This window comes from Arctopsyche grandis, chromosome 7 (assembly GCF_051622035.1).
Source record: "Arctopsyche grandis isolate Sample6627 chromosome 7, ASM5162203v2, whole genome shotgun sequence".
In the NCBI taxonomy this organism is placed as follows: Eukaryota; Metazoa; Arthropoda; class Insecta; order Trichoptera; family Hydropsychidae; genus Arctopsyche; species Arctopsyche grandis.
Genome location: NC_135361.1, coordinates 29,474,333 through 29,501,691, shown reverse-complemented (window position 1 = coordinate 29,501,691; position 27,359 = coordinate 29,474,333). Strand labels below are relative to the sequence as shown.

The window sequence follows — 27,359 nt, the reverse complement described above, 5'->3', positions numbered from 1 at the left end:
GGGTTATCTGAAATTGGATACTATTATATTTTACCATATTTATTTATTTATGTACACATATACATAGATTATAAAATATAAATATGTAATTTATTTGCACGAGTCAAAAGTTTATCGCCTATTATCTGTATTTGTAAATTCATTCGTTTTTAATAATGGTGATTGGTTTCAAGCATAGTCACTTAACACGTCTTTTTTGCAATATAATCAAAAGGGGTTTCTTTAATGGTTTTCTGTTTCCTTTTGGAGAAGAAGAAATGAAAACTTGGGTGAGATAATTGTTTCATTCAACAGGAAATACCAATATTTGATTAAATCTAATAGCTGGCACACACCATCGAGTCATTCGTCAAGTTTGCATGATACTTGAGGCTTGATCCAATTTGCAGGATGTCCATATACATAGTTCACACACGTTCCGTTCTACTTGAAGTGACGTCAATTTTGACAGTAGAACTTTTTTTTTTCAAAAACTTATTGTAAAAAGACATTTTGTGACATGTCTGTTTAATAATAAAGGACTGAACTGATTAAAAAAGGCATGATACATTCACAAGCTTGGAAGTGTAGAAAATTGATTGTTTTTTCAAATACACATGTCATTCCAATTGAAAGCCACACACCTTCAAGTATACATGATCAAGTCTATTGTATCATGCAAACTTGATGATATACATACTTGATGGTATGTGATATAGCTATTTTTATTACAAACCTCCCTTACGTTTTATTATAAATTTTTGGCAGTTCGGTCGACTGCATATGTATGTAGATTCCAGTAATGTTATGTGTATGAAAATATATATGTACATATATACAATAAAATATGTTAATTTATTTTCATTAGGGACTATAATCGTTGATCGACTCGTACATAATTGAATATTCGAATCAATTAACTGCTAGAAAATATAATTTCTCAAAACATATCCATATTTGAATATAACTTATGAGATCCCATTAATAAAACGTCCCATATTAGTATCAGATAAAGCCTGTTTACGAGAGTATTCATATTATCATTATATGTATTTTATAAGCAACTATGTATGTATGTATTTGATAAGCAACTTTAAAAAGGTATATGTATAAGGAATTATTATAAAATACATTCGTAAGTTCACAAATGTATTTTATAATCACTTTTCGTTGAAAAATTCGATCAATATTTTAAAAATAGAAGATACATTTTATATCTACTTCCTTTGGTTTTTTCTTATTTTTATAATAGCTCAAATCTCTGTTATTCATAAAAATACTTAGATTTAATTAATAATGTATTTTAATGTTGTCCAAGTTCGCCTAAATATCCTGTTTTAATAACAGAGCTCATTGAAGTTTGTATTCCTGTCTCGACCTAATAAAAACAAAAGCTTGAAACATCTAAGAGACAACTTATATGAATTAAATAAAAATATTTTACTTACTATCATAATTACACATTTTCTCCCCAGAAATTATAAATGATAACTTTTCCCATAAAGTGTCAATATTTTTCCATTCGTTTGTCTCAAGGTTAAACTCGTACATTTTTGTCGACCCTGCAAGAGTTATACATATTTGTACTAGTTTATTGAAGAATTTTGAACAAGCTTGAAATTTTAAGTAATGACCACTAACTTGCCATCCTATAACCACCTCGTTGGATATAATAACCATATATATTAATTGTATTATCTTTGACAAATGAAATAACATTTGAAAATTCAATAGGTGTTTCACCAATTTTAGTCCACACGTGAGTTTCGAAGTCCAATCGTTCCACAGAACGTTCATTTGAACCTCCAGATTTTATTCCTCCAAAAACAAATAGTTGTTTACCCAAAACTGTACCCTGCAACAGATGTTTGTACATATTTGGTTCACAAATTAAGTGATACAACGTTTAAACATAATCTTTATGCCCAAACAACTGTTTATCGTAAGATTTTACTCGTTAATGATTATATATGCTTTAAATAATTGAAACTTATCGAAATCATCATCTACAGCCGCTCACTATCCACTTCTGGATGAAGGCCTCTCCAACACGCTTGCAGTCGCCTCCATTTTGTGCAACTCCCATCCATCTCACCCCATAAATTTTCCTTATTTCTTCTACCCATCTCCCCTATGGTCTTCCTTTTACCCTTTTGCATTCTCTCGGGTACCATTCAAGCACTTCTTTTGTCCACCGTTGGTCCATTCTTCTAGCCACATTTATTGCCATTTTAATCTCTTTACTCTATCCACTACGTCTACTACCCTTGTCATACTTCTCACCCACGTGTTTCGTTTCCTGTCTTTCCTCGTTATGCCGAGCTTACGATGTTCTATACTTCATTGAGTGCATTGGACTTTTTGTAGCATCTTATTGTCCAAGTTTCACATCCATACGTCATAACTGGCAGAACGCATTGATCGAAGACACAATCTTAATAATGCGCGAATCTATTAATGTATTGATAGAAACTTACAACTAGTTTATAACGAGGGACTTTCATCACTGGACCGGAAGTCCACTTGTCAAGTTCCGGATCATAAATGTCCACTGAATCCAAGACTTTCCTATTTTCTCGTCCCCCAATAAGGTACATTTTGCCTTCATAGACTATCGCCAAATGTTCTTCGCGCTTTGTTGGCATTGTGGCCATGAAATTCCAAGTTTTTGCGACAGGATCATACCTAAAGGAAGTATCAGAATATAAAAATATATTTCATACTGATTTGCAAACCTTATACATGACTTTTATATGTTAAATTCACCGCTCAAGTGTATTGCATACTGTCTTGATATCAGTACCACCACTAACGTATATCATCCCATCAATACAAACTGCTTGTGACGATTCTCGTCTGTTCTTCAACGGTGATAATTTGGTCGATTGGTTTTTTTCAAGATCCAAAGACCACACCTGCATCGATAATATTATTAAATGTTTTTTTTATAAATTGACACATTCAATAATATTTTCGCTAATTATGTAAACTCACATCATCCGCAACTTTTAATGTATCCGTTCTACCGCCGAAAAAGTAAATTTTCCTATTGCAAAGCTCGGGAACAGTTGTTTTCAGGTCAATATCATTGAAAAATATCTCCGATGATGAGCTAGATTTATGAATCACAATACTAATACTGAACTAAAAATTATTTTTTGATGTTGATTGATTATTGAAATTTATACATATGTTCAATTTGTGTATGTGCTTTACTCACTACCCCAAATTTTACTATAAAAATCGGGGGATCTTTTTGCAACTTCCGATTTATAGCAGGTAAAACCAAGTCGTAACAACGGGTGGTCGGTTTGGTTTGATCGCAAATTAAACTGACATTCTTTACTAAAAACTGAGATTATCACATTCGAAAAGATTAAGATCCGTTGTTCAACATAGAACTTTATATAAACAAAAATATAATACTTCTCGAGACAACTCGTTCAATCTTATATATTGCATAAGATCTACAAAGTGATTATTTCGATTCAGCCAATCGTGTTTGCTCCATCTTTTGAGTCCTTCAAATACAATCTCTTCAGAGTTGGCGATTAGCTTGTTTGATTGTAGAGCTGCAGAAATAGCTGTAGCATTCAGTTCCAGCCACTCCATTCCAATTGCAATCTATTTCCAAAACAATGGGTATTTAATCAAATTAAAATAGATCATATTATCAAATATAAGATGACGTACTTTATTAAAATTTTTAGCAATATAAACATGGACTTCTTTCATCAAAATTTGGTCTTTTGATTCGTTTAACATTCGCAATAGTCTTACATAGTTGTTTTCGTTCAAGTGGCTTCTAAATGATTTAATACAATTTTCTTCTATATACTTCGATTCTAAAGATCTAGATAAACTCATGACGTCAGAATACTGATCTGACGTCCAGTCTGAAATTTTAAAAATGGCTTATAAATTAGTCTATTATCATGAAACTATCTTGAATAAAATTGTCTCACCGTAAGTTTTGCCTGTATGCAAAAAATGTAATACGTCTTGAATGGTCTTCGAATTAATATTTTCTTTATTATCAACGACAGCTTCTTTGCCGTTAGAATTGAAGGCGCTATTTAATGATTTGCAATGAGTTGACAGCTTTTGTTTGTTGACTCGATATCTACATATGTACATACATTCATTTTTAAGACATGTCAGTTTTGGAGACGTTATGCAAATCACTATTAATAAATAACCACAGTTTAAGTAAAGCTAAAACTCAATTGAAAGGTCACCTTATCATTTATATAGAACTAAATTATGAAAAATCCAGGTATTCTTTAATAATCTTTATAATCCATATTGAGTCAATGTTTTGAAAAAATACTGAATGTTAGCAAATATGAAATAATAACAAATACCTTAGGCTTCCAATGACCAGGTAAGCATTGCAATCCCAGCCATCCAAGCAGGCTGTAAAGGATTACGCAAGGTACATTAATAATATTAAAAATTGATGATATAGAATAATTTCGGCGATTATTGAATACTCACTGAGGACACATTTTGGCACGGGCTTATTCCAATTACCATTAATGCAACGCAGAGGATTCAAAGCATTCTGTTTATATGGTTCGTAGCGTTCCATACAAGTTGGATATACTAATGTATCAAAAACCATCAGTTCACTACACGAAATCTGTTGCCCTCCGTAATGACATTCTAAACTTACTGTAGGTTCCAAAATGCTTGGACATCCACCTTTATGAGATAAATTGACAATATGTAGGGCTTGGAAACGTCGATTTATAACAAGACCACAAATTCTAAGAGTATTCATTGCTGTCATTCAGTAGGTTTCCAAAGATTTCCCGAAAATCCGTTATTCAAAATTAGAAATTTTGGAAACCTGTTTTGAAAAGTCTTCATAAATAAACTTTTCATATAAAAAACCATTCGTAATGGAATATTTTTGATTAAAGATAAATATAAGTTGGATTGTAGCATATTTTTGGGAAATCTTGATTTTTAGGTTGTATATTTATTTCTTAAACGACTTGTGCTTGTCATTTCTAGAGACCCTGATGATCAACAATAAAAAAAAACCGCGTTGCTTATATATACAAAATTTAGATGAATGTAATTATAATAGTAGACAATTTAAAAGTCTATAAATTTTTGGTGTTTCCAGTGGAGCAAAAAATACGAGATACTTATTAGTCAGCTGTGAATATTAGCCAACAGGAAAAAACGTTTAAATTCAATCTAGTTTTATCTTGCTATGCTTGCTATTCTTGCTATGCTTGCTATGCTTGCTATTCTTGCTATGCTTGCTATGCTTGCTATGCTTGCTATGCTTGCTATGCTTGCTATGCTTGCTATGCTTGCTATGCTTGCTATGCTTGCTATGCTTGCTATGCTTGCTATGCTTGCTATGCTTGCTATGCTTGCTATGCTTGCTATGCTTGCTATGCTTGCTATGCTTGCTATGCTTGCTATGCTTGCTATGCTTGCTATGCTTGCTATGCTTGCTATGCTTGCTATGCTTGCTATGCTTGCTATGCTTGCTATGCTTGCTATGCTTGCTATGCTTGCTATGCTTGCTATGCTTGCTATGCTTGCTATGCTTGCTATGCTTGCTATGCTTGCTATGCTTGCTATGCTTGCTATGCTTGCTATGCTTGCTATGCTTGCTATGCTTGCTATGCCTAGAATAATTAGTAGCATACTTATACATAGCATTACATTATTAGGAACAACAAAATGAAAAGTTTTTGAAACTAAATACATATATACATAAGTATTAATAGACTTTTCCGTTTAAAACCGATTGTTACGGAAATCAATTGAGACAACTTACATACATATATTCAATAGTCGATCCAGAACAGTGAATTGAAGTGATATAACATACATATTCTACATATTATTATTGTGATTTAAATTGCACTCACTAGTCTTTTTGACATCACAACATACTTTCAAGTGCGTCTCGAAACTTCCACAATACGACTGAGCGAAAAAAATAGTATCGTTTCGAGATCTGGCTTTGTTATTTTTGATTTTCATTAATGGGGGACATCCCACGTCCAAAACACACAATCCTGGCAAATCATCAGGAGTTTGGCAGTTCAGATCTAATCAAAGATACAATACACAAATAGAAACGGATTCGTCGAATAAAGTCTAAAATATGATATGTAAAATTTAGCTGATACTCACCGACAGATAGTACAAAGATCGTAGTCGTTGAAAAGATGAACAGTGAAATGATTTTCGGTTGATACATTATTATAAGTACATTTGTGCCTGCGTATTGTTAAGTCAAGACATATACGGGTACTGTATTTTCCTCAAAGTTATCACATGTCTATGCCATGTTGTTTAAGGTTATGGGTTATCTGCTAATGTATGCATGTATATACTGTTACATTCGTGGGTGATGTGTATTTTGTTGTTATTAATATTTCCGCTGCCACCAAGCGTTTTTGCGGAACGCTACTCCGTAAATAAAACTCACTTTATTTTATAAGATGATTATCTTCTTTAATAGTATTAAGTATACACGAGATTAGTTAGTATTACACGTTACTAGTTAGTTGTTTACTAGTTAAGTCGTCTAATCGCGAGTCACTAGTTAGACGGTTCAATTGTTAGTCAGTGATTAGTAAGAGACGGTTCGGTTGTAAGTCAGACGGTTCGATCGCAAGTGATCTTCCATATGTTTAACATCAGTATATATTTAATAAACGTAACAATTTGGACCAATCATAGTTCGTGATAAAATAGGGGGGAACTCGAGTTAAGTAAAACAATATCTTAAGACTTTAATACTTTGACCCTTGAGTGTATCGAGAAATGGTTTTCACACAATTAGTTACGCAGCTTTAAAAGGGTTTTTGAGGGAATACGATTCGAGTCGAGTCGTGTGAAAAATGCTGGTAAACTAATTAAAGACAATATTTTTAGTGTTTGCATATGTATCCCTTGAGGGTAGATTTCACGCAATTCGTTGTGTGAGAATAATGCAGAAAAGCGATAAAGTTAGTTGAAAAACGATATTTTTAGTGTTAACATATGTGTCTTGAATGTATCGAGAAATGGCTGAGTAGATGCACGCAATTTGTTGTGCAGGCTTAAGAAGGGCTTTGATATTTTTGGGGGAAACATAATTCGTCTCGCAGATTGATTTAAAGGTCGTGGGAGTAGAATACATAAAACAAATAAAGACTTATGTAGATATAACAATACGCAGGGATATTCTATCTGATTCTGATTGTATATATACCGTCGTTGCTGGAATAGTAAGGACTTTATGTCCCTAATAATTATGTACGTGGTAGACATCATCATTTGATAGTTGTACCTCCTGTCCGCACAGTACTTTATCGGATGGCTTCTACTCCAAGAGCTATCTGACTTCTCAATGAAATCGTTGCTGCTGAACCTAAATGAACCTAATTTCTACCCTAGTGTGTGTTGATTATTGGATACTATTTAAACCTATCTTTCTGGTAGCCTGCGCTCATCCATATTTTTATAATTGTATGTGATGTGGAATTTTTATCTTCCATTGGGATCTCGCAGGGATACTTTGTATTTACGGCTGGTTCTTATATATTGGCGCTGGCTGTAAATGAAAGACATTCCCTACTAAGTATTCTGTTTATTTGATTTTTTTACTGTATCTACTATTATTAAAGCTATTGTTTTGAATGATTATTTATTAATGTATTTTTGGCTGTATAATTTTTTTCGCTTCTCTTTTATATGTTCGACCATTGTGGCGCATTAAGGATTCCTGTAATGCCACAATGGCCCAAACTTCAATAAATAAATAAATGGTATTATATAATATAATGTCATTAAGAAAATATATATTTAAACTATGAAAATATATGTTCAAATCAGATATGGCTAATTTTACTATTGGTTTTTTAGTAGAAAAACTTTCAGAAAGGTTTTTTTCATAAATTTTGACTTTTCATTATATTAAAATTAAATTGAGAGATTGAGAGTCACTGATTTAATTATCGATAAAGAGTTTGTAAATGAGATAAATATATGTATTATCATGCATAACTAACTAGTGTTATAATAATAGAAGTGGCTTTAGGCGTCATATTGTTGTCAAGTGAGGAATGTCCACAGACCTTTTCAAATAATTTTAGCATCAGTCGTATTTGATGCTTGGTGCTCGACATATGTCCGATAAAAATTTCTCTGTTTGTTTATATTACTCGCAAGATGGGCAAGTGCATCGTTAAAAATTACACAATGCATTCAAAAACACACAATAAACAACATGGGATACATTTTTATAAGTAAATTGATCATTTAAGTAACATATTATTCAATTAACATCGTAGTTTGATAGTTTTTAAAAGTGTCATGGTGATCGCCCGCATTCTACATAAAATTTCAGGGCTGGCACCAGAGAAATGTAAAAATTATTTTTAAATAAATGTAAAAACATTTCTCTTGGTGGCGCCGAATACTCAATTATATTAATAACCAATTATTTAAGTTTAATTAATATAAAAATCGTTGCTTTTATATTATACATATTGTTTTTGAAACTTTACATTACACATTAATTTTAAAGTTCCCAAGGACAGACAAATAAAAAAAAAGTGGATAAAAATAATCCGCCAACTGAGAAAATAGACGGATTGGCCACCAACGCTCATCACCAACATATACTAAAATTGTAAATAAATCTATATCAAAATAAAACTTTAATTTCTGTAGTGAATATGTGATGACCCTGATTATATTCCGTGCGATGTAACGTAGTTATGGAGACGTACCGTTCATGAGAAAATTGTACCTAGAGATTTCGACCGATTTAGTATATTCAGTATGGAAAATATGTGTTTGAAGATAATTCGATCATCATTAATCTTACAAAAGCATGCAAATATGTAAGTGAAATTTTATCCGTTACGTTGTATGTAATATGTTTGCTAAGCCGGACATAGAACCTTCTCTTATACTCTTATTGTAATATTTCTTTGGATGTTTTTATCTCTTGAACCACCGAATAGATTGAAATTTAAATTTCTAACATAAGTACAAGTTTTATTGAACTCTATTTTTACATTTTTTCCGGATCGTTCCGGATTCGAGCGCCCGGTAACGACGATTTTACGACCGAGTTGTGTTTTCCGGTAAACTCGAGTTTATATTATAATACCATGTACGTGATTTCGAGGATTGGACCTTTCGCCGAATTGCGAGCTTTGTGCGACCGGAAAAACGACCGGATTTTATGGACTATCCGGAATTATTGAACGTCCATCAGCCATTTCTACAATTTCGCTCTCTTGTAAAATCGACATAACTAAAAGTAGCCGATATATGTTTCCCATTTTTATATATGTAGTTACCATTAAATTCCTTTATTCCACTCAGATTGGAAATTGAACATCTTCGCTCTTTTTCACAGCAGCCAATTCTAGAGACTATCCTTTAATTCTTCCGATCTTCGAACTTTCCTTACTAAGTTTTACCATTTGATCCTCAGTTCTTCTTTTTTAAACATATGGAAACACTTTTTCGAAAGGTTTATTCATCTATAAAATTACTCATCTATCTTCTTCTTGGGGACGCGACAATTGGTGCAAGGCCAAAATGTTCAACGACAAAATGTACCCGAAAATTAGTGCACTGACAAAATGTACCCGCGACAAAATGTACCCGCGACAAAATGTACCCGCGACAAAATGTACCCGCGACAAAATGTTCAAAAATGTTCAAAATGTTCAAAAATCCTAAATTATCCTATTTTAATGGCAAAAGTAACTTTTTATTGTATTATATTTATCGATGTATATGGTACTTTTTATCGTATAGATCGCGGATGTTATTAAATTATTATAAATTAAAGGTGTTCTCAACCGTACCAACATATACTTATTTAAATTGAACAATTACATTTTAAGCGAATGTCATTGTGACTCATTGAATATCATTTTAAGATGTCATTGAATTAGTATAAATGTCAGGGGTTCTCAACCGTATCCAATATTTACGTATTTAAATTGAAAAGAAAAACTTTCCGAGCGTATGAACTGCAGATTACATTGCATTAGTTTATATGGCAGGGCTTCTCAACCGTCTCCAAAATTTTCTTTATTTCAAATGAATAATTTACTTTTTATCGTACACATCGCGGGCGTTATTAAATTAGTATAAATGACAGGGGTTCTCAACCGTATCCAATATTTACGTATTTAAATTGAAAAAAAAAACTTTGCGAGCGTATGAACTGCAGATTACATTGCATTAGTTTATATGGCAGGGCTTCTCAACCGTCTCCAAAATTTTCTTTATTTCAAATGAATAATTTAGTTTTTAAGCGTATGTCATTGAATTAGTTTAACACCGAAGACCTCTGTGAGGGACAGTACATATAAGATAATTATAAATTTTAGAGTTAAGTAATTTTAAAATTAGCTTGATAGCTAAGATAATATATAAATAAATAAACGTTGATAGCCACGTTTTATTTTGATAAAACAGTTCCCAGCCAGCGGTCACGTGTACTTCGAGTTTTAACATTGAATGTGACCTTTACGGCGTCTCTAAATCAAATTCACATAAGTTTTTTCCAAAATTTTGTTTAAAAATGCAATTATTTTATTTCTTCTGCAAATAAGTCTTCTAGTGTACATTCGCAAGCTATATGTAAAATGAAAGTTTTTTTTAAACTTAATATTTCATTATACAATTATAAGGCAAGAATATCAAATATTAATTTAGATAAATTTAATGTATTATTTTACAATCAAGTCTCGAATTACGACTATTAGGATTTATGATGGAGAGATTTTACTTAGTGTTTAACAAAAAACAAATGTATGAATCGGACATTGTATTGGAGAAAAAAGGAGGTATGTAAAAAAGGCAGACATTAGAAATTTACAATAGTCAACCTTTTTTTTTTGGGCAACGGGTTCCTTAATCCCCAGCTAAAATTATTTTTACATACCTCCTTTATGTTTCACATTAATATTGCATCATTTACAACTAATTATTATGCGTAAGAGTTGCATACAAAATTTCATTTTGACATGTAAAAGACACACGATTGATGTAAAATGCAATTAAAATGTAAATGTAAAAAAAATCACGCGCGTTGAATAGAGATGGCAAAACAATAATATATTTTGAAATTAGTTCTATGATTGACAGATGAATTGTCTACACAAATGGACGAAAATATGTAAAAAGACAAATGGGTTATAAAATTTTACTACCCTCATGTTAGAGGCTATTGAATGCATTTTTTTCTTTGCGTAAAACCCTAGGACAATAGGCAAATGGTGGGTTCGAAATCTCTTCAATGTCCTCTTCAACTTCGGTTTGTAGCATTAGAATAATAATTTTTAGCTATTCACAGTTGATAAGCTCGATCACATTTATTATAGAAAAATATACATATATCTATGTAATAAATTTATAATTTCTCTGGTATTATAAAGTTCTAATAAGGTTATCAAGTTAACAATACTTGTTCACCATCCCACCGCAAAATGCCTATGTTGAACGTGTGTTCTCATTAATTACATAAAGCTCACTGAACAGATGAGCGCAATTCGCATTATATTGACACAGTGAAAAGCGTGTTATAAAAAAGTGTATGTATTATAAAATGTCGTGCATTGAACTATATAATTATATAAAAGGGGAAAAAGAGCTGCTCCAAAAAACGAAAACATGAAGTCGCCCAATTCAAAGAAGAGTAAAGGCGAGAGAAGAACGTATGAATTAAAATGTTAAGGTAAGGTTCTATTTGGTTTTATTAAATTTAATCGCCTATTAATCTATATTGTTTGATTTTAGATTTGGTACAGATGCATTGTTTTATAAGATTGCACAATTTTTTATAACAAAGCTATGAATTTCGAGTGTATAAAGCTATGAAAGCTATGAGTGTTTTTTTTTTTGGGGGGGGGGAAGTCCCCTTCGGTGGTCCGACAATTATGGCAACCCTAAGATACGTACGTACATAAAAAGTAGTAATTAGTCACAGTCAATATTGTGTGCACTACAGCCCTTTACGCAAAAAACAGCTTTGTCTGTTTATTTATGAATGGCATATGTCGTTTCAAATGAGTATTTATTTCTTAAACTTACCCGGAAATATTGCGGCTGTTGGTTGTAACTTTCTCGAAAACATCAAAGAGTCAAGTTTTATTGTTATTGTTAAGAAATATTTTGTTGTTATTGTTTTATTGTTATGACTAGAAATTTTAATAATATAACTTTTAAATCAAATCGCCACCCTGGCACTTTGATTGATATAAACATTGTTTTTCGAGTACAATTAAAAAATATTTTGACTAAAATTTCACATAAAATTTTGTATTCCAAATATTGTGAGCAGAATCTCGTTCTAACACTCGTTAGTTTTTATTCTAAAATATTATTTCGTTAAAATTTTGTATATAAAATAATATATAACATTCATTTTCAGGTGCGTACACAGGATATTTTTCTCGCAGCAGTCAAGTCAAGGGCGAACAGGGTTCTAGTTTATATATCTAGTCACATACTTATGTATATTATATTTAGTTATTAATTTTAAATCCTTGTATTTTAAAACTAAACTTAACTTATTTAATATGAAAAATATTAAATTCCTTTTAATGTACATATGTATGTATGTATCTACATTATTTAAATACTGTCATACCATTTTTTAATCTTACTAATTATGGATTTTTTAATATTATATACAATATTTTTATTTCCTTTTAGTACATTTTTTGTATCTTTTTTTTATAAAAGCTTCCTCTTATTATCGATATTCCATCAAATGCACAACTTTTTGCTTATTTATTTCTTATTATTTAAGAATGTATAAATTAAGTCATAATATACTCAAATTTTTTAAATGACATCAATATTTTTTATGCAGCGGTAGCTGTTGATAAGCAATTATATTATAACTAAATTTGTCACTGATGTTAGGTATTTTAAATTTTTAATTTAACAATTATTTGATAAATTTTGTGTTTAATCTGAAAATTGATAAATTTTGTGTTTTAATGTTTTAAATTTAATGACATGTGCATTTCAACAGTTCGAACTATGATGATTCCATTATTTGAGAGCAGATCACTTTTAATCTTACAATTAATGATGTATTATTTTAATTGAATATTGTTTATTTATTAAAATAAATATTATTACAAAATTAAGTAATAAATTTAAAAATGATTTTAAAAATACATGTCAAATGATGATCTTTTTTCTTTATCTATTTTGTATGCTCATATTATGTTTAAATGATTTTTGTTTTGTTTTCAACTGAATACAACTTATTTCATATGAAGAAAAGATTTGTAATTTTGGCTTTTATTTATTTATTTTCATTATAAGATTTTATATTACGGTTGAGAAGCCCTGCCATATAAACTAATGCAATGTAATCTGCAGTTCATACGCTCAGAAAGTTTTTTTTTTCAATTTAAATAAGAAAATATTGGATACGGTTGAGAACCCCTGACATTTATACTAATTTAATAACGCCCGCGATGTGTACGATAAAAAGTAAATTATTCATTTGAAATAAAGTAAATTTTGGAGACGGTTGAGAAGCCCTGCCATATAAACTAATGCAATGTAATCTGGAGTTCATACGCTCGGAAAGTTTTTTTTTTCAATTTAAATACGTAAATATTGGATACGGTTGAGAACCCCTGTCATTTATACTAATTTAATAACGCCCGCGATGTGTACGATAAAAAGTAAATTATTCATTTGAAATAAAGTAAATTTTGGAGACGGTTGAGAAGCCCTGCCATATAAACTAATGCAATGTAATCTGGAGTTCATACGCTCGGAAAGTTTTTTTTTCAATTTAAATACGTAAATATTGGATACGGTTGAACATTTTGAACATTTTTGAACATTTTGTCGCGGGTACATTTTGTCGCGGGTACATTTTGTCAGTGCACTAATTTTCGGGTACATTTTGTCGTTGAACATTTTGGACTTGCACCAATTGTCGTGTAACCCTTCTTCTTGTTAATGCCTTGTCCGCATCCGGATGTTGGCGACCACCTCGTCGATTATTTGAATATATCCGCATCGGTCTTCAGCGGCTCGGAACAGATCTTCGGCGCTCATATCGGTCCACATGCGCATGTTTCGAAGCCAAGATAACTTTTTCCTGCCAATCCATTTTTTTCCTTCTATTTTCCCCATGGTTATCAAACGGAGAAATTCGTATTTTGGACCCCGTATCATGTGTCCGAGGTACTCCATCTTTCTCCGCTTAATGACAGAAACAAGTTCCCTGTCTCTCCCCATCATGCCGAGGACAGCTTCGTTTGATATCTTTTTGGTCCACGGAATCTTCAGCATACGCCTATAGACCCACATCTCAAAAGCTTCAATGCGGCTGATCATCTTGGTTTTCAGAGTCCACGTCTCACATCCGTGTAGTAATACTGTCCAGACGTAGCTCTTCGCGAATCTCAACCGCGTATGAAGATTGAGATGCTTGTTTGTAAGCGCCGCCTTCATTTTTACAAATGCTGTTCTAGCCATCTCGATGCGGATTCTTAAATCTTCATCTGGGTCCATCTCTTCATTCAGCCAGGTACCCAGGTATTTGAATCTTTTTACTCTTTCTATCACCTCTCCATCCAAGGTTAGATTCCCGGTGTCTGTTTGCATTCTATCTACTATCATAAATTTTGTCTTCTTTAGATTTATGCGCAGACCTCTTCGATTGCTTTCTTGATGTACACGGTCTAGAGATCTTTGCAGGTCTGCTAAATTTTCAGCGACTAGTGCCGTGTCATCAGCATATCTTATATTGGTGATCGTCTCGCCGCCCACCTTGATGCCCTCCGCCTCTTGGAGAGCATCGTGGAAGATGGATTCGGTGTAGGTGTTAAAAAGAGTAGGTGATAGGATGCATCCTTGCCTGACGCCCCGTTCTATAGGAATCTCATCAGTGAATTGATCATCGACACGTACTACTGCAGTCTGATTCCAATAAATATTTCGTAGCAATCTGACATCTCTGTCATCCAGGCCAATATTTTTTAATGTTTCCATCAGGCGAGCGTGTTGGACACGGTCAAAGGCCTTTTCAAAGTCTATAAAGCAGATGTACACAGGTTTACGGACTTCTCTGCATCTTTGGAGTAGTGTTTTCATACAGAAAAGGGCCTCTCGGGTACCCAAGCCTTGTCTGAACCCAAACTGCTCTCTGCTAATCGCCTCTTCACACCGTGAGTAAATTCTGCCCTGTATTATCTTTAGTAGGATCTTCAATGTGTGACTCATTAGGCTAATTATTCTGAAGTCGCTACACGTCCTCGCGTTACTCTTTTTGGGCAATGGGATAAATATGGATTGTAACCAATCGCTAGGTACTTCGCCTGATAAATATATTTTATTGAAGAGTTTTGTTAGATCTTCTATGTTATCGTCGTCCAATAACTTGAGAAATTCGGCAGGAATCAGATCCGGTCCAGTAGCTTTCCGACTCTTTGCTAGTTTTATAGCATGTTCCACTTCGGATTTCAATATATATGGTCCCGTTTCTGGTTCTTCAATATGCCCTACGGTTTCTCTATTGTCTTTAAAGAGCAATTTTGTGTACTCGGTCCATTCTGATTTCTTCTCATCCATATTTAAAATGATTTTTCCATTTTTATTCCTAAGGAGTATGAAATCTTTTTTTCTGAATGATCCTGTTGCTTCTTTTAGTTTTTTATGTACGTTAAATTCGTCGTGTTTTTCTTGTAATTTTTCAATTTCATTACACTTATTTTCCATCCATTTTTCTTTGATTTCTTTAATTTTCCTTTGAATTTGGCGGTAAATATTTTTATATTGTGTTGTATTATTATGTTTGTGTTTTCTACGTTCTTCCATTAAATGTATAATTTCATCCGTCATCCAAGGTTGTTTTTTATTAATTATTTGATTTGTTTCAAGAAACTTTTTCCCAGATTGGGTCATTGCTGATTTCATACCTTCCCACTTTAAGTTTACATTACTATTTTCTTCAATACATTTTTGTTTAAAATTTTTATTGAGATCTTTTGTAAATTGTTCGTGGATCGTAAGATTTTTAAGCAGCTCTAAATCCAATCTTGGTTTAGGTTTTGATGCTCTTAAAATCTTTTTCAGTCTTATCTTCAATTTCCCACAAAGTAGATTATGATCGGATGCCACGTCTGCACCAGGGTAGGTTTTCACCGATTTTATACTATTTTTAAATCTACTGTTTATCAAAATAAAGTCAATTTGGTTTCGCACAATATTATCAGGACAGTCCATTGGGGATTTCCATGTGTATAATCTTCTTTTAGGTAGCTTAAAGAAAGTATTCAAGATAACATACTGCTCTTCCTGGCAAAACTGAACTAGTCTGTCTCCTCTCTCATTTCTTTCTCCAAGTCCGAAGCGACTAGTTATACCCATTGTTTCATCGTCTCCAACTTTGGCGTTGAAATCTCCCATTATAATGTTAACATCATGTTTTTTCGTATATGTCATCAATTCTTTGATTTGTTGATAAAATTCTTCAATCTCATTTTCTTCTTTATCGAAAGTGGGGGCATACACTTGTATTATGTTAACATTTATAGGTTTTCCTGCTAATTGTATCATCATGACTCGTTCAGATAACGGAATAAAGTTTCTCACACTTTTACTGATGTCGTCTTCCAGAATCACAGCAACACCATTCTTATGAGTGCCGTCAAGCGATCCCGAGTAGTAAGTCGTATATCCATTGCAATGCATCGTTTTTCCTGCTCCAGGCCATCTAGCTTCGCTTATGCCGAGCATCTGTATTTGGTTTTTTTTCATTTCTATTTGCAGATTTTCAATTTTACCTGCTTGATACATGGTCCTAACGTTCCATGTACCAATTTTTCGTATGTTCACCACTTTGAGTCCGGGGATTCTTAGCACCCCTGTCCCATTGAAGGGACGCCGGAGACTCGGGGCCGTGGTTTTAGGTTTTCTCTTCATGGTGGTTATACTAGGGATATGAGAGCACAGTAGTTTTCCCCAAACCTTCTGCTCCGCAGAATTCAAACCGATAGAGTGGCTGCCACGTCGCTTTGAATCTTCCATATTTTGCCGTTTTAGTATATTGCATATACTTCCGCCGTCGATGGTACTGACAGAGCTGCTGCCCACTGCCAGGGAATTTTTTATGGAGTTTCCTTCTCTATGAAAGGTGTTACGGTACCTTTCAAAACCGGGTTGTGCTTTTGTTAAGTGGCGGCACTTACTCGCCGCTGACCTGAGACCGTCATAGTGTTGTGTGACATTTTATAGAGTGAAACTTACCACGGATTCACTCATCACCACTCTTATCTCAGCGCTCCTTGTCCAGGACCACCATGTCGCCATGGCAGTTGACTACAAGAGTCGTTCCCCTATTTGCAACTTGGGGACCTGAGCGGTTGCATGGAGCTCTGCTCTGAGCTTATTAATTACTCCGTGCGGACGGACGTGTGTTTCCATTTATGATATATTTACATATATAGACAGTTTATTCACAATCATAATATTTATGAAATTAGTACCAAACAATAACGTTAACGTTGAGTACAAGTATCCAATATATTAAATTATCAACATTAAATAAAATTCACACTCAATATTAAATAATCAATTATGAAATAATTCAACATTGAAATATAAACCATTCAACACTCAATATTAAATATGAAATAATTCAACGTTAAACATTATCAATACTATCATTTATAAATCAATCGACGTTAATAATAAATTATTATCAAAAGAAATGTGATCGAAATTATGTGGGTAATTATGTAAATATGAAAAAAATTAAAATTTAAATTCCATTTAAAAAAAAAAAATTAAATCAAGCATAGGTAATGATTCTGAATATGTACTAACTTGCGAGGCGCCAGAAGAGCTAAATACTCATCCCAGCACCTCCTCTTTAGCTCCAATTTAACACAAAATTCTACATACTTATCGGAACAACACACAAACGCACGTCCGCACCGAGCTCGCTCAACCCGCGAATCTATAAAATAGGCTATAATAGATCTATGCTAAGAGGCTTTTGCAAGTTTAATCTCACGGCTCCTGACTTAATCTATTAATCTGGAATTTTTGTTGAGTACATACATATGTATATAAACTAAACACACATATGGCAGTAAATAAATTTCAAGTTAAAATTGAACGTTTTTAAAGCGTATAAAAGCTTGTCAGAATTAATCTCACAATCAGAATTCATCCTACAAAAGTATATGAATACTACTTATAAAGCCAAAAATTCATTTTTAATTTGCTATCAAGCATACATAAATCATTTTTAGTGTTTCTAATGTTTCATTTAATCCTATGGTTAAACCGAGTATATTATAAGCATATGCTCAGGAAAATGATACGAATAGATTTGTTTTAGAAGTTTTTCATATAATTCATATTAATTATATTTCTAATATAATATAATAAAATCGAATATGATTTTTTTCGATGAAACAGTAAATCAATATTCTTTAACCATTATTTCATTAACAATTTTTACTTTATCTATGTACGTAGAAAAAATATTTGAAGTTTTGTAATCATACGAAAATTCGAATTCGAGATTTTGACTGATTCGAACTCAGAATCGATCACTGATCATGCTTTCATCATCTAGAAAAAATGCATGTGTGTGTGTGTTTAGTGAATTAACACCGTTAGTCCTATCGAACTGAAACTTAGTATCGGTTATGGAAATTATTATCGAAACGATTTTTTTTTAAATTAAAGTTGACTGGAAATGGTACCTAATTGTAGGTGTCCTCTTTTTTATAAGTTTTTGAATTCAATTATCTCCCAAACCGCTAACCGAATCAGACTAATTTATTTTATATGTAATAAAAATTGTGGGTTTGGTGCATCCGCTCTAAAATCGCCAGATTAACAGAACGGCAGCTTTAAACGTAATTCTCGTTTTCTCGAATATTTACACTTCAACCGGAAGTAGTACTTTTACTCAAGAGGATCGAGTTATTTATGTTTTTCTTGCAGATTTTTCGGTGCATTGAAATCTGATTTCATATCTATAAGCTTAAACTTAATGCCAAGTTCTATATAACATTTGGTGAGCACCCGTCAACCGGAAGTGGCAGTTTTCTCTTGTTCGATTTTTCTTCCACTATTTTTTTCGATCCCTTAAACATGTGTGCTCTTCACGAGAAAATTCAAGTATAATCCTCCTATCAATGTGATTAAAATAAAAATAAATCACCGAATTTAATAAACCGAAAGTGGGATGTTTTACTCTGAGAAAAGTTAAAAATCTTAGGAGGACGCAATTTTTTCAACACCCCTGACCGTATCAAGCTTAAATTTATATTTGTATTCTTTTTGCAAAATACTAACTTGGAGTTCATAAGATTTTGGTGAGAATTCGTAAACTGGAAGTAGTATTTTTTTTAAAACGATATTTCATTATTTTATTTTGACCTTGTATTTTATTGATATTCAGTGTGTATATTTATAGTTATTTTAAGTAATAAAAAAAATTGAACAAAATCCGGCAACCGGAAGTAGAACTTTCGCCTTGTTTATTTTGTTCTCATTAACGTGAGATTTTTCAGCAACATTCTTGAACTTTTTCGGGAATTTTATTTTAAGTTACTTGAATCTCGTTAGCATGTTTTTAAATTTTTATTTTTTAACTGGGCAATTAGCATTACTTTTTATCGTATAATTTAAGAAACCCAGGCTAAATATCTCATTTCACCTTGAAATTTAAAAGGAAAAAGTAGAATAAAATTATATATGTAAAATGAATTATTTTATATACTTTTAATAGTTATACATATTATGAAATCTATTATGAATTAATGTAATAATAAAAATATGTGTATGAATATTTTTCTGTATTTATTTATAGAGGTCGCGAATTGACCTCAATTGAAAAGAATGTAGTCGGAGTATTTGTGCAGTGTTGCTGGTCAGATTTGGATATTTATGACTCCAAGTCGATCGTTTCCTATCAGAGTTTGCCAACTTTTCTAATTTCATTATAGACACAGTTCTTCACCAAGTTGACAACCAACATATTTACTATTTGTCACCAATATTTAAATATAATTCCAAATTTATAATCTATACATTTATATATGTACAAGTTCAAAACCATAAGTGTCGCTTTGGGGAAACTTTTAATGGCAAAATGGTAAAGATTTAAATTTTTACAATTTAATTTTAATAAATATAAGAAATATATGTACATATGTATGTACATATGAAGGGTCTTTTCTCGCTTTCTTCTGAACATTTTTCGGATTGAATTCGAACGGCCATAATAATGGTATTGTTTGCATACGTACGTACAAATTTCGTTCAAAGACCGACTTGGCGAACAATAATTGTTTTCCTTAACGGGAAAATTCCTATTTCCCAGCTGGAGCTTTTTGCTTTTGTTTTGTTTGCAAAGCACTCTTTCGGATTGAATCCATTATTGGCCGATGGTCAATTATTTGGCCGACGAAATCCATCTCGACAAAGGATGGGCGAGAGATAAACGAATCGCCATTTCTCTTAAGATAACAAACGAGCGATATTACACTGCGAATTCTAAAATTAAATTAAATTAACGCAAATCTTTTGATCTGCGATCAGTTTCCAGAGCCTATATTACATATATATTACTCCGTTATATTATTTTATAAACAGCATTGTTAAAAATATCTTATTATTATGTATATCAAAGACTCTCGAATGTACATACATAAAATAGTTCTAGGACACTTACCTCCTGGACACATACCCCTTGGACACATACCCCCGGTCAAAAACCCCTGGAACATACCCGGTCAAAAACCCCGGTCAATAACCCCCCGTGCAAATAATCTCCGTCAAGGATAAAAATATTATTACGTACACCGCCGAGTAAGTGCAATCGGATTAGGCCGAGTAGCATCCCAGAGACTGTGTGACCGTTATAATTGGTTTCAAGAATTATCTCCAGACTAAGTGCAAGTAGGCCAAACAATGGCCACCGAATTGGCGTAGTAAGCGGCACCCGGTCCCTTCTCAGAAGTGACCGATAGCGTGGGACTGAGTGTCGTGGGAATACATATCCAGGTACATGTCTAAACAATGGGGAAGTAACCGGACGTCGAAGATGCCCTGAGCGACCTGTCCCTTTATAAGGAGGTACCAAGACCATATCAAGACATTCTGGACGGAGTACTGCCAGTTTGTGTATCTCCTTAATCACCAATAAATGCTGTGAAACGACTTTGGCCTTTTACTTGAATCCTCCACCTACCCCTACGCAATAATATTTTATAAAAATTGACAGTATATTTAATAAAAAGTCAGTATCAATGCTAATTTATTTCAGCCAGAAAAATACAGGTATTAATAATACATATATCAGATTCTTTATAAATAATCAATAATCAATAATAATAAATCAGTGATCAATAATAATAATTTAAAATATACAAAACTCAAAAATCAATTGTATTTTAATCTCTTTTTCTTTTCCTTTTCTCGATTTTACAAATTCCATTATGGATAGTCTAAAAATATTTAAAATGTAATAATAATAATATATACTTTTATTTAAATTGACTTTCAATACCACAGAACGCTGTACACAATAACTGGTGACTAAAAGTATTTAAATTGATATTTATTCTATTTACAACAATAAATTGAAATTAAATATTGTCTATAAATTGAAATTCAATATGCTCTACCACACTCAATTTATTCTTATTTATTACTTTACTTTATTTTTAATTATAAATTATTAATTACTATTTTTAAACAATTTTTATCCACGACGGGATTTTTTTGCACGGGGGGTTAATGTCCAGGGGGTTTTTGGCCGGGGGTATGTGTCCGGGGGGTACGTTTCCAGGGGGTGCATGTCCGGATACCACATATAATATCTATTAATATGTGATATTATTACTTAATATCGACTTGAGATTCACAATATAGGTATATTTATCATTAAATCTTTGTACATATGTATAATACCAATGCAGTACATACATATGTAGTTGCATTATGCAATTCGCCAATGTTCGATTTTCAATTAATACCTTCACTTGACACGGTTTGCTACAATAATCCGCAGTTACGGTTAAATCTCTTCGGACTTGATTTTCCCGGATGCAGTCGGAAAATGGTAACAGAGACAATGTGACGGAGAGAGATATATGTAGAAATGAGGAACGGTGGATGCCATTGTTCGTTTCTAAAACGCATTTTAAGTCGAACAATCGGGGCTTTGAGGCTTTGAATCTCGGCCGAGCCACAAGTGTTTTGTCAACACCGGAAGCGGAAAACTGAACTAACCGTGTTTGCGTTTAATTTATATACACGTGTATAAGTATATTCAATTTCCATTTGACAGGACGGAAAATGTTACAAAAGTTGTTGTCTTTGTATAATATTGAAATGAAAATATTTTCTCAACATTGGAACCTCTATAAATTTCTGACAACCACAATCTATGTAGTTTCCAATTACTATTTCATACACAAAGAAACGATAGCTACATACATACATATAACATGTTATGATAACTATCGGCTATCGGATTTTGTTCAAATTTTTTTTATTACTTATAATCACTCTCAGTATTATACACAATTAATATCAAAAAAATTAAAATAATTTAAAAGGTCAAAATAAAATAATGAAAGATTGTTTTAAAAAACAATACTACTTCCGGTTTACAAATTCTGACCAAAACGATATGAGCTCTAAGTTAGTAGATAAAGAATATATATATATATATATAAATATAGGAATGATTTTTAAACGAGCCGTATGTGTGGTTGGCCAAACTGCTAGGGATAAAGTGTGTGTGGTATGCATGAGGGACCGGATGCGTGTTGCTATGGTCACTTGTTGGAGAACAAGCCGGACGACATGGTTATAATAAATAGTTCTGACTGAATCTGCGCTTTTCACATGGAATCCTTCACATCCGGATCCTATATAAATATTCAGCTTGATACGTTCAAGGGTGTGGACAGGATAGTGGCGACAACATTTTTGACCTTTCTAAGAGGAAAAAATCACATTGATACAAGTATTATACTTGAATATTTTCGTGAAGAGCAAACATGTTTAAGTGGTCGACAAAAATAGATTAAGAAAAATTGAACTAGAGAAAACTGCCACTTCCAGTTGACAAATGCTCACCAAATTCTATATATATAACTTAATATTAAGCTAAAACATCTAGAGATGAATATATCCACACTCTAAACTAGACATGAAATTTCAGTTCAATAAATCAAAACAGACATTCAATTTTATATATATGTACATATATAGATTCATTTGTTTTTCTACGAACCAATAATACTTATGTACATACAAAGTGTCTTTCGAAATTATATATTTGATTTATATTTTTATATTTTATAATATTTAAATATTTATATATATTTATTTAAATGCCCAATGTGCCCCCTAGACAATTAATTACAAACATTGTAGCATATTTTATTACACAAATCGCTGTATTTCACGAGGCTGAAGAGCACGAAATTTACAATTAATTAATTAATGAATTAATCCAAAGAGACACTTGTAGATTTAGACTTGTACATAAATTTTTACATATTGTACATAAATCGAATTCAGATATTTGTGATATAGCGGGTAGGATAGTTGTTGCCCATTTGATGGAGGAACCGTTTCAACAATAAAATCAGATAAATTGGCAAACTCTGATAGGAAACAATCAACTTGGAGTCAAACATATCCAAGTCTAACCAGCAGCATTAAAGATTAGCACGGGATCGAACCCGATAACCTCTCACTGCTAAACATAAACGCTGGATATATATAATGGTATATATGTATATCTACTATTGTTAATTTGTATATTGATTGCGAATGTATGTAGATTTGTTATTATTTTTCTTAATTTCTTAATAATGATAAATACATGTAGGTTATTAATCTTCAGTTGATACGTTTTTAGTTGAAAATATGTACATATATTTGATTGAAAACGAGTATATTTCAATGATGATTATTTCCTGTGTAAAAAATGAGCATTTTTCCTCTGGTATGAATGAGCTGCGAGTACGTAGTGAGTGCTTTCAATTTAATTACTTATTCAAATCGAGTGAATTTTATTGCTTCCCGTCCCATAAAGGCGATTCATACATTTCAATGAGATTGGAATAATATAATACATTCTTGGCATCGAAATACGACTTCTGAGAGTCCTTTCTAATTTGGGATGCTGTTGCCCTCGCAGAATTTTTAATTCGACGTCGTTTTCCTCATTTCGCCGTATTATTTCTAATTTCGAGTGCCTTAGTAAATTGACTTTAAGTTTTTTTTTTACTTTTAATAAAAAACTACCTGAGACGAGCACGTTAAAATATTATTTACTCGTTTGAGATTTTGCTTACTCGTTCGGCAAATTTTAATATTTTATTATTAATACAATATTTGAGTTTCGGAACAACATTGCCGTACCAAGATAAGGTATTTTTGAATATTTATTTAAAATATTTGCATATTATATAAATGAAATTTCTTCGATTCCAATACAAACTCTCCGAATATTTAACCTGAATCTTTATGAAACAGGAATCTTAGATGAAACAGGAATCTTAGATGAAACAAGAAGTATTATCTCCAAACGTATAAACGTTGAATGAATAATTGATTGTACTATTTTTGGTTTACTTATTTATGTATCTATACCCCACTTTTTTCTATTTGGGCATGCTTGGATGTTATTTCTTTGAACTTCATAGAAACTTCTCGTTAATTAATTTTGTTCTCCAGCTTGTACTGGGAATTTATGTACCTAATCATAATTTGATGGTTGTACTTCCTGCCCGCACAGTTCTTTATAGGATAGCTGTTATTCCAAGAGCTATCCGACTTCTTAATGATATCGTTGTTGCGATGAGCCTGTATTTGGTATATTCTACCTCAGTGAGTGTTGGTTATCGGAGATTATTTTAACCTATTGGTCTGGTAGCCTGCGCTCATTTTTTTATTTTCATGATTGAATGTGATTTATGAGTGAAATTTTGATCTCCTCTCTTCCATTTGGCCACCGCAGGGATGTTTTGTATTTGCGGCTGGTTCTTATACATATATATTGGTGCTGGATATAGGTTTAAGACATTCCCTACATAGTATTTTGTTTAGATAGATATCAAATTTAATTTCTTTTACCTATTCATTCTTTCTACAAATACACAGCCTCCTAAAACATTTGAATTGTTCAGCTTGAATTTCGCAGAGGTATTTTTTAATTATCTTGAAAGATTAACAAAATAATCTGATTTGTAAATTAAATGCGTTCAATGTGAGGTCTATTTCAAAATAGATAAGAATCTCAGTGAAATTTGACATACATAAGTCTCTTAATTTGTGACCACTCTCGTTACATATATTGAAGTAATTCATTGCAATATACATACATACATATGAATGTAAATATTTTATTTTATTTGCAGTGCTGCTGGTCAGACCTAGATATTTGTGACCCAGGTCGATCGTTTCCTATCAGAGTTTGCCAATTTTCTCTGATTTCATTGTTGAAACGGTTCCCGGTTAAAAATTGGCTAAAATCCTTCCTACTTACTATGTCACCACTATTTGAGTATGATTAATGTACAATAAAATTTATGTACCATTCATAGATGTCTCGTTAATTTGCGAGTTTTCAGTGTCTCGTAATTCAGCGACTTGTATGAATAATAAAATGCTGTATTGTTTGTAATTGGCTAGGAAGTCGCTTTGGGGTTTACCTGTAAGGCCTTCCTGGTATAAAATGTAATGTAATGTAATATGCATGCTATTATATTATACAAACAGCAGAATAGACTATTGGTTGGCATATAATGCTTTGAACATAGTAGTCACGGGTTCAAATCCCACTGGTTTCTGGTGGCCAGATCTTGGATTTGTGACTCCGGGTTGATCATTCCTATCAGAGTTTGTTAATTTATTTGATTTTCATTGAAACGGTTCCGAAAAATTGACAACGTTACCCATTTTCTCCCAAATCTCGAGTTTTCAGCAATCTAGATTTTCACTGAATTGTATAAAATGCTGCAAATTTACAAATTTAAACAAAAAATGCATTAATTGATTATATATTTACTGAATTTCGCTGAATTGCTTATAATAAAATAAAAATGCTGTACATATTGTTTGTAATTTGCCAGAAAGGTGCATTGGGGCTTACCTGTAAGCCCTTCCTGGTATAAAATGTAATAAAAAAATAATAAAAATGTATGTAGTAAGTGAATACGGTCATTTTTAATATATGTACATAAATGATCTGAATATAGCCTATATATAATTCAACCGTTCACTTTAGTCGAAGTGCTTTTATCAAAAAATCGTAATCATTTTCCTTAAATCTCCGTCATACAATAGTTTCTGCAACGTATTATACCTGTACGTATGTACATTTTTATTTTATTTTTTCAATGCAATGGAGTTTTGTCAGACAATGGGGTTGTGTGTGTGGAGCCTGAGAGCCACTCAAACAAAGTGTTGCGAGCTTTCTAGCTGAAATGCAGACAAAAGCCCTCTGAAAATAGAGAAATCTGAACGTGTACGGTTTCCGTCGCACCATTCTGAAAAGTTCAAAATCGTTGACAATTTCAATCGGCGAAAAAATAAAATAAAACTATAGTGTTTCATTAAAAAATTTATTTTTCGAAACATTTTTTTTAAATATAAAATATTCATTTGAATATGTATGCGTACAATCAAACTTATGAACGAATAACATTCATACAATTTATTATTTACAATATTATTAAAACTATGCTTCTGTTTAAACGTTTATTATGTATATTTACAGTTTTGCTGATAGTGTTTGTTTGATTATAATTAATGTTGAATCAATTCATCATCCACCGAAATTATACACCGATCAAATGTTTATTGAATTTTGTCCCGATTTTAATACAAAACCGTCGAGGATATGATATTGAATTATGTATTTACATATATAATTATTTTTAGCTTCTCCGTTTGTTCAAATCAAATCTTACAATCGATCTTTGACCCACTTTCGATAAACAGATTTCCTTGAAATTTTGCAAACATGCAGATTTTCATTGACTATATAATATTCAATTAAATTTATAATTGATTTTGACTAACAAAAATATTTACAAAGTCTTTAATCCGTTAAAGTGTATGAATATATCATGTAACAAATATGAAATTTTATTTAATCGTGTTAATTTAAAAGCTTTTTTTTTTTTTAAACACGCTTTTAAATGTTTGAGGTTGATTGAAAATAGTAGTATCATTCAATTTACATAAAATCGGTTGATGATTTTGAATCGGAAACCATTCCACAACATTGGTAGATAGACTCGCCAAGAAGCTCTCGCAGTTGTATCTTTTCGCTTTTTTTATTCTAATGAGTTCCGAAA

At 32.1% G+C, this 27,359-nt stretch overlaps 1 protein-coding gene across 7 annotated transcripts; it reads right to left on the bottom strand.

Annotated features, from left to right (window-relative positions):
• Positions 1 to 604: 604 nt before the first annotated feature.
• LOC143914236 (kelch-like protein 38) lies at positions 605 to 6,634 on the bottom strand. 7 transcript variants are annotated; one of them, XM_077434374.1, is made up of 15 exons: positions 6,443 to 6,581; positions 6,145 to 6,326; positions 5,877 to 6,059; positions 4,477 to 4,683; positions 4,344 to 4,395; positions 3,945 to 4,102; positions 3,673 to 3,875; positions 3,406 to 3,603; positions 3,168 to 3,331; positions 2,974 to 3,091; positions 2,746 to 2,894; positions 2,457 to 2,664; positions 1,621 to 1,834; positions 1,428 to 1,541; positions 605 to 1,357 (listed from the first exon to the last, which is right to left on the bottom strand). In XM_077434374.1, the coding sequence occupies exons 2-15, from the start codon at positions 6,209 to 6,211 to the stop codon at positions 1,317 to 1,319; spliced, it is 2,076 nt and encodes a 691-aa protein (XP_077290500.1). In that variant the 5' UTR covers positions 6,212 to 6,326; positions 6,443 to 6,581; the 3' UTR covers positions 605 to 1,316. The 7 variants fall into 7 exon arrangements, with proteins under 7 accessions (XP_077290500.1, XP_077290497.1, XP_077290496.1 ...); XM_077434371.1 differs by having other exon boundaries at positions 2,974 to 3,123; positions 3,200 to 3,331; positions 6,443 to 6,557; XM_077434370.1 differs by having other exon boundaries at positions 2,974 to 3,123; positions 3,200 to 3,331; positions 6,145 to 6,634.
• Positions 6,635 to 27,359: the final 20,725 nt, after the last annotated feature.

Excerpts from the sequence above, each read along its gene's own strand:
- LOC143914236 (XM_077434369.1), bottom strand. The coding sequence starts at position 6,211 with ATGTATCAACCGAAAATCATTTCACTGTTCATCTTTTCAACGACTACG. Across the intron at positions 3,876-3,944 it reads GCATACAGGCAAAACTTACG|ACTGGACGTCAGATCAGTAT; the intron begins GTGAGACAATTT and ends TTAAAATTTCAG. Across the intron at positions 3,332-3,405 it reads TGAACGAGTTGTCTCGAGAA|TTTTTAGTAAAGAATGTCAG; the intron begins GTATTATATTTT and ends TGATAATCTCAG.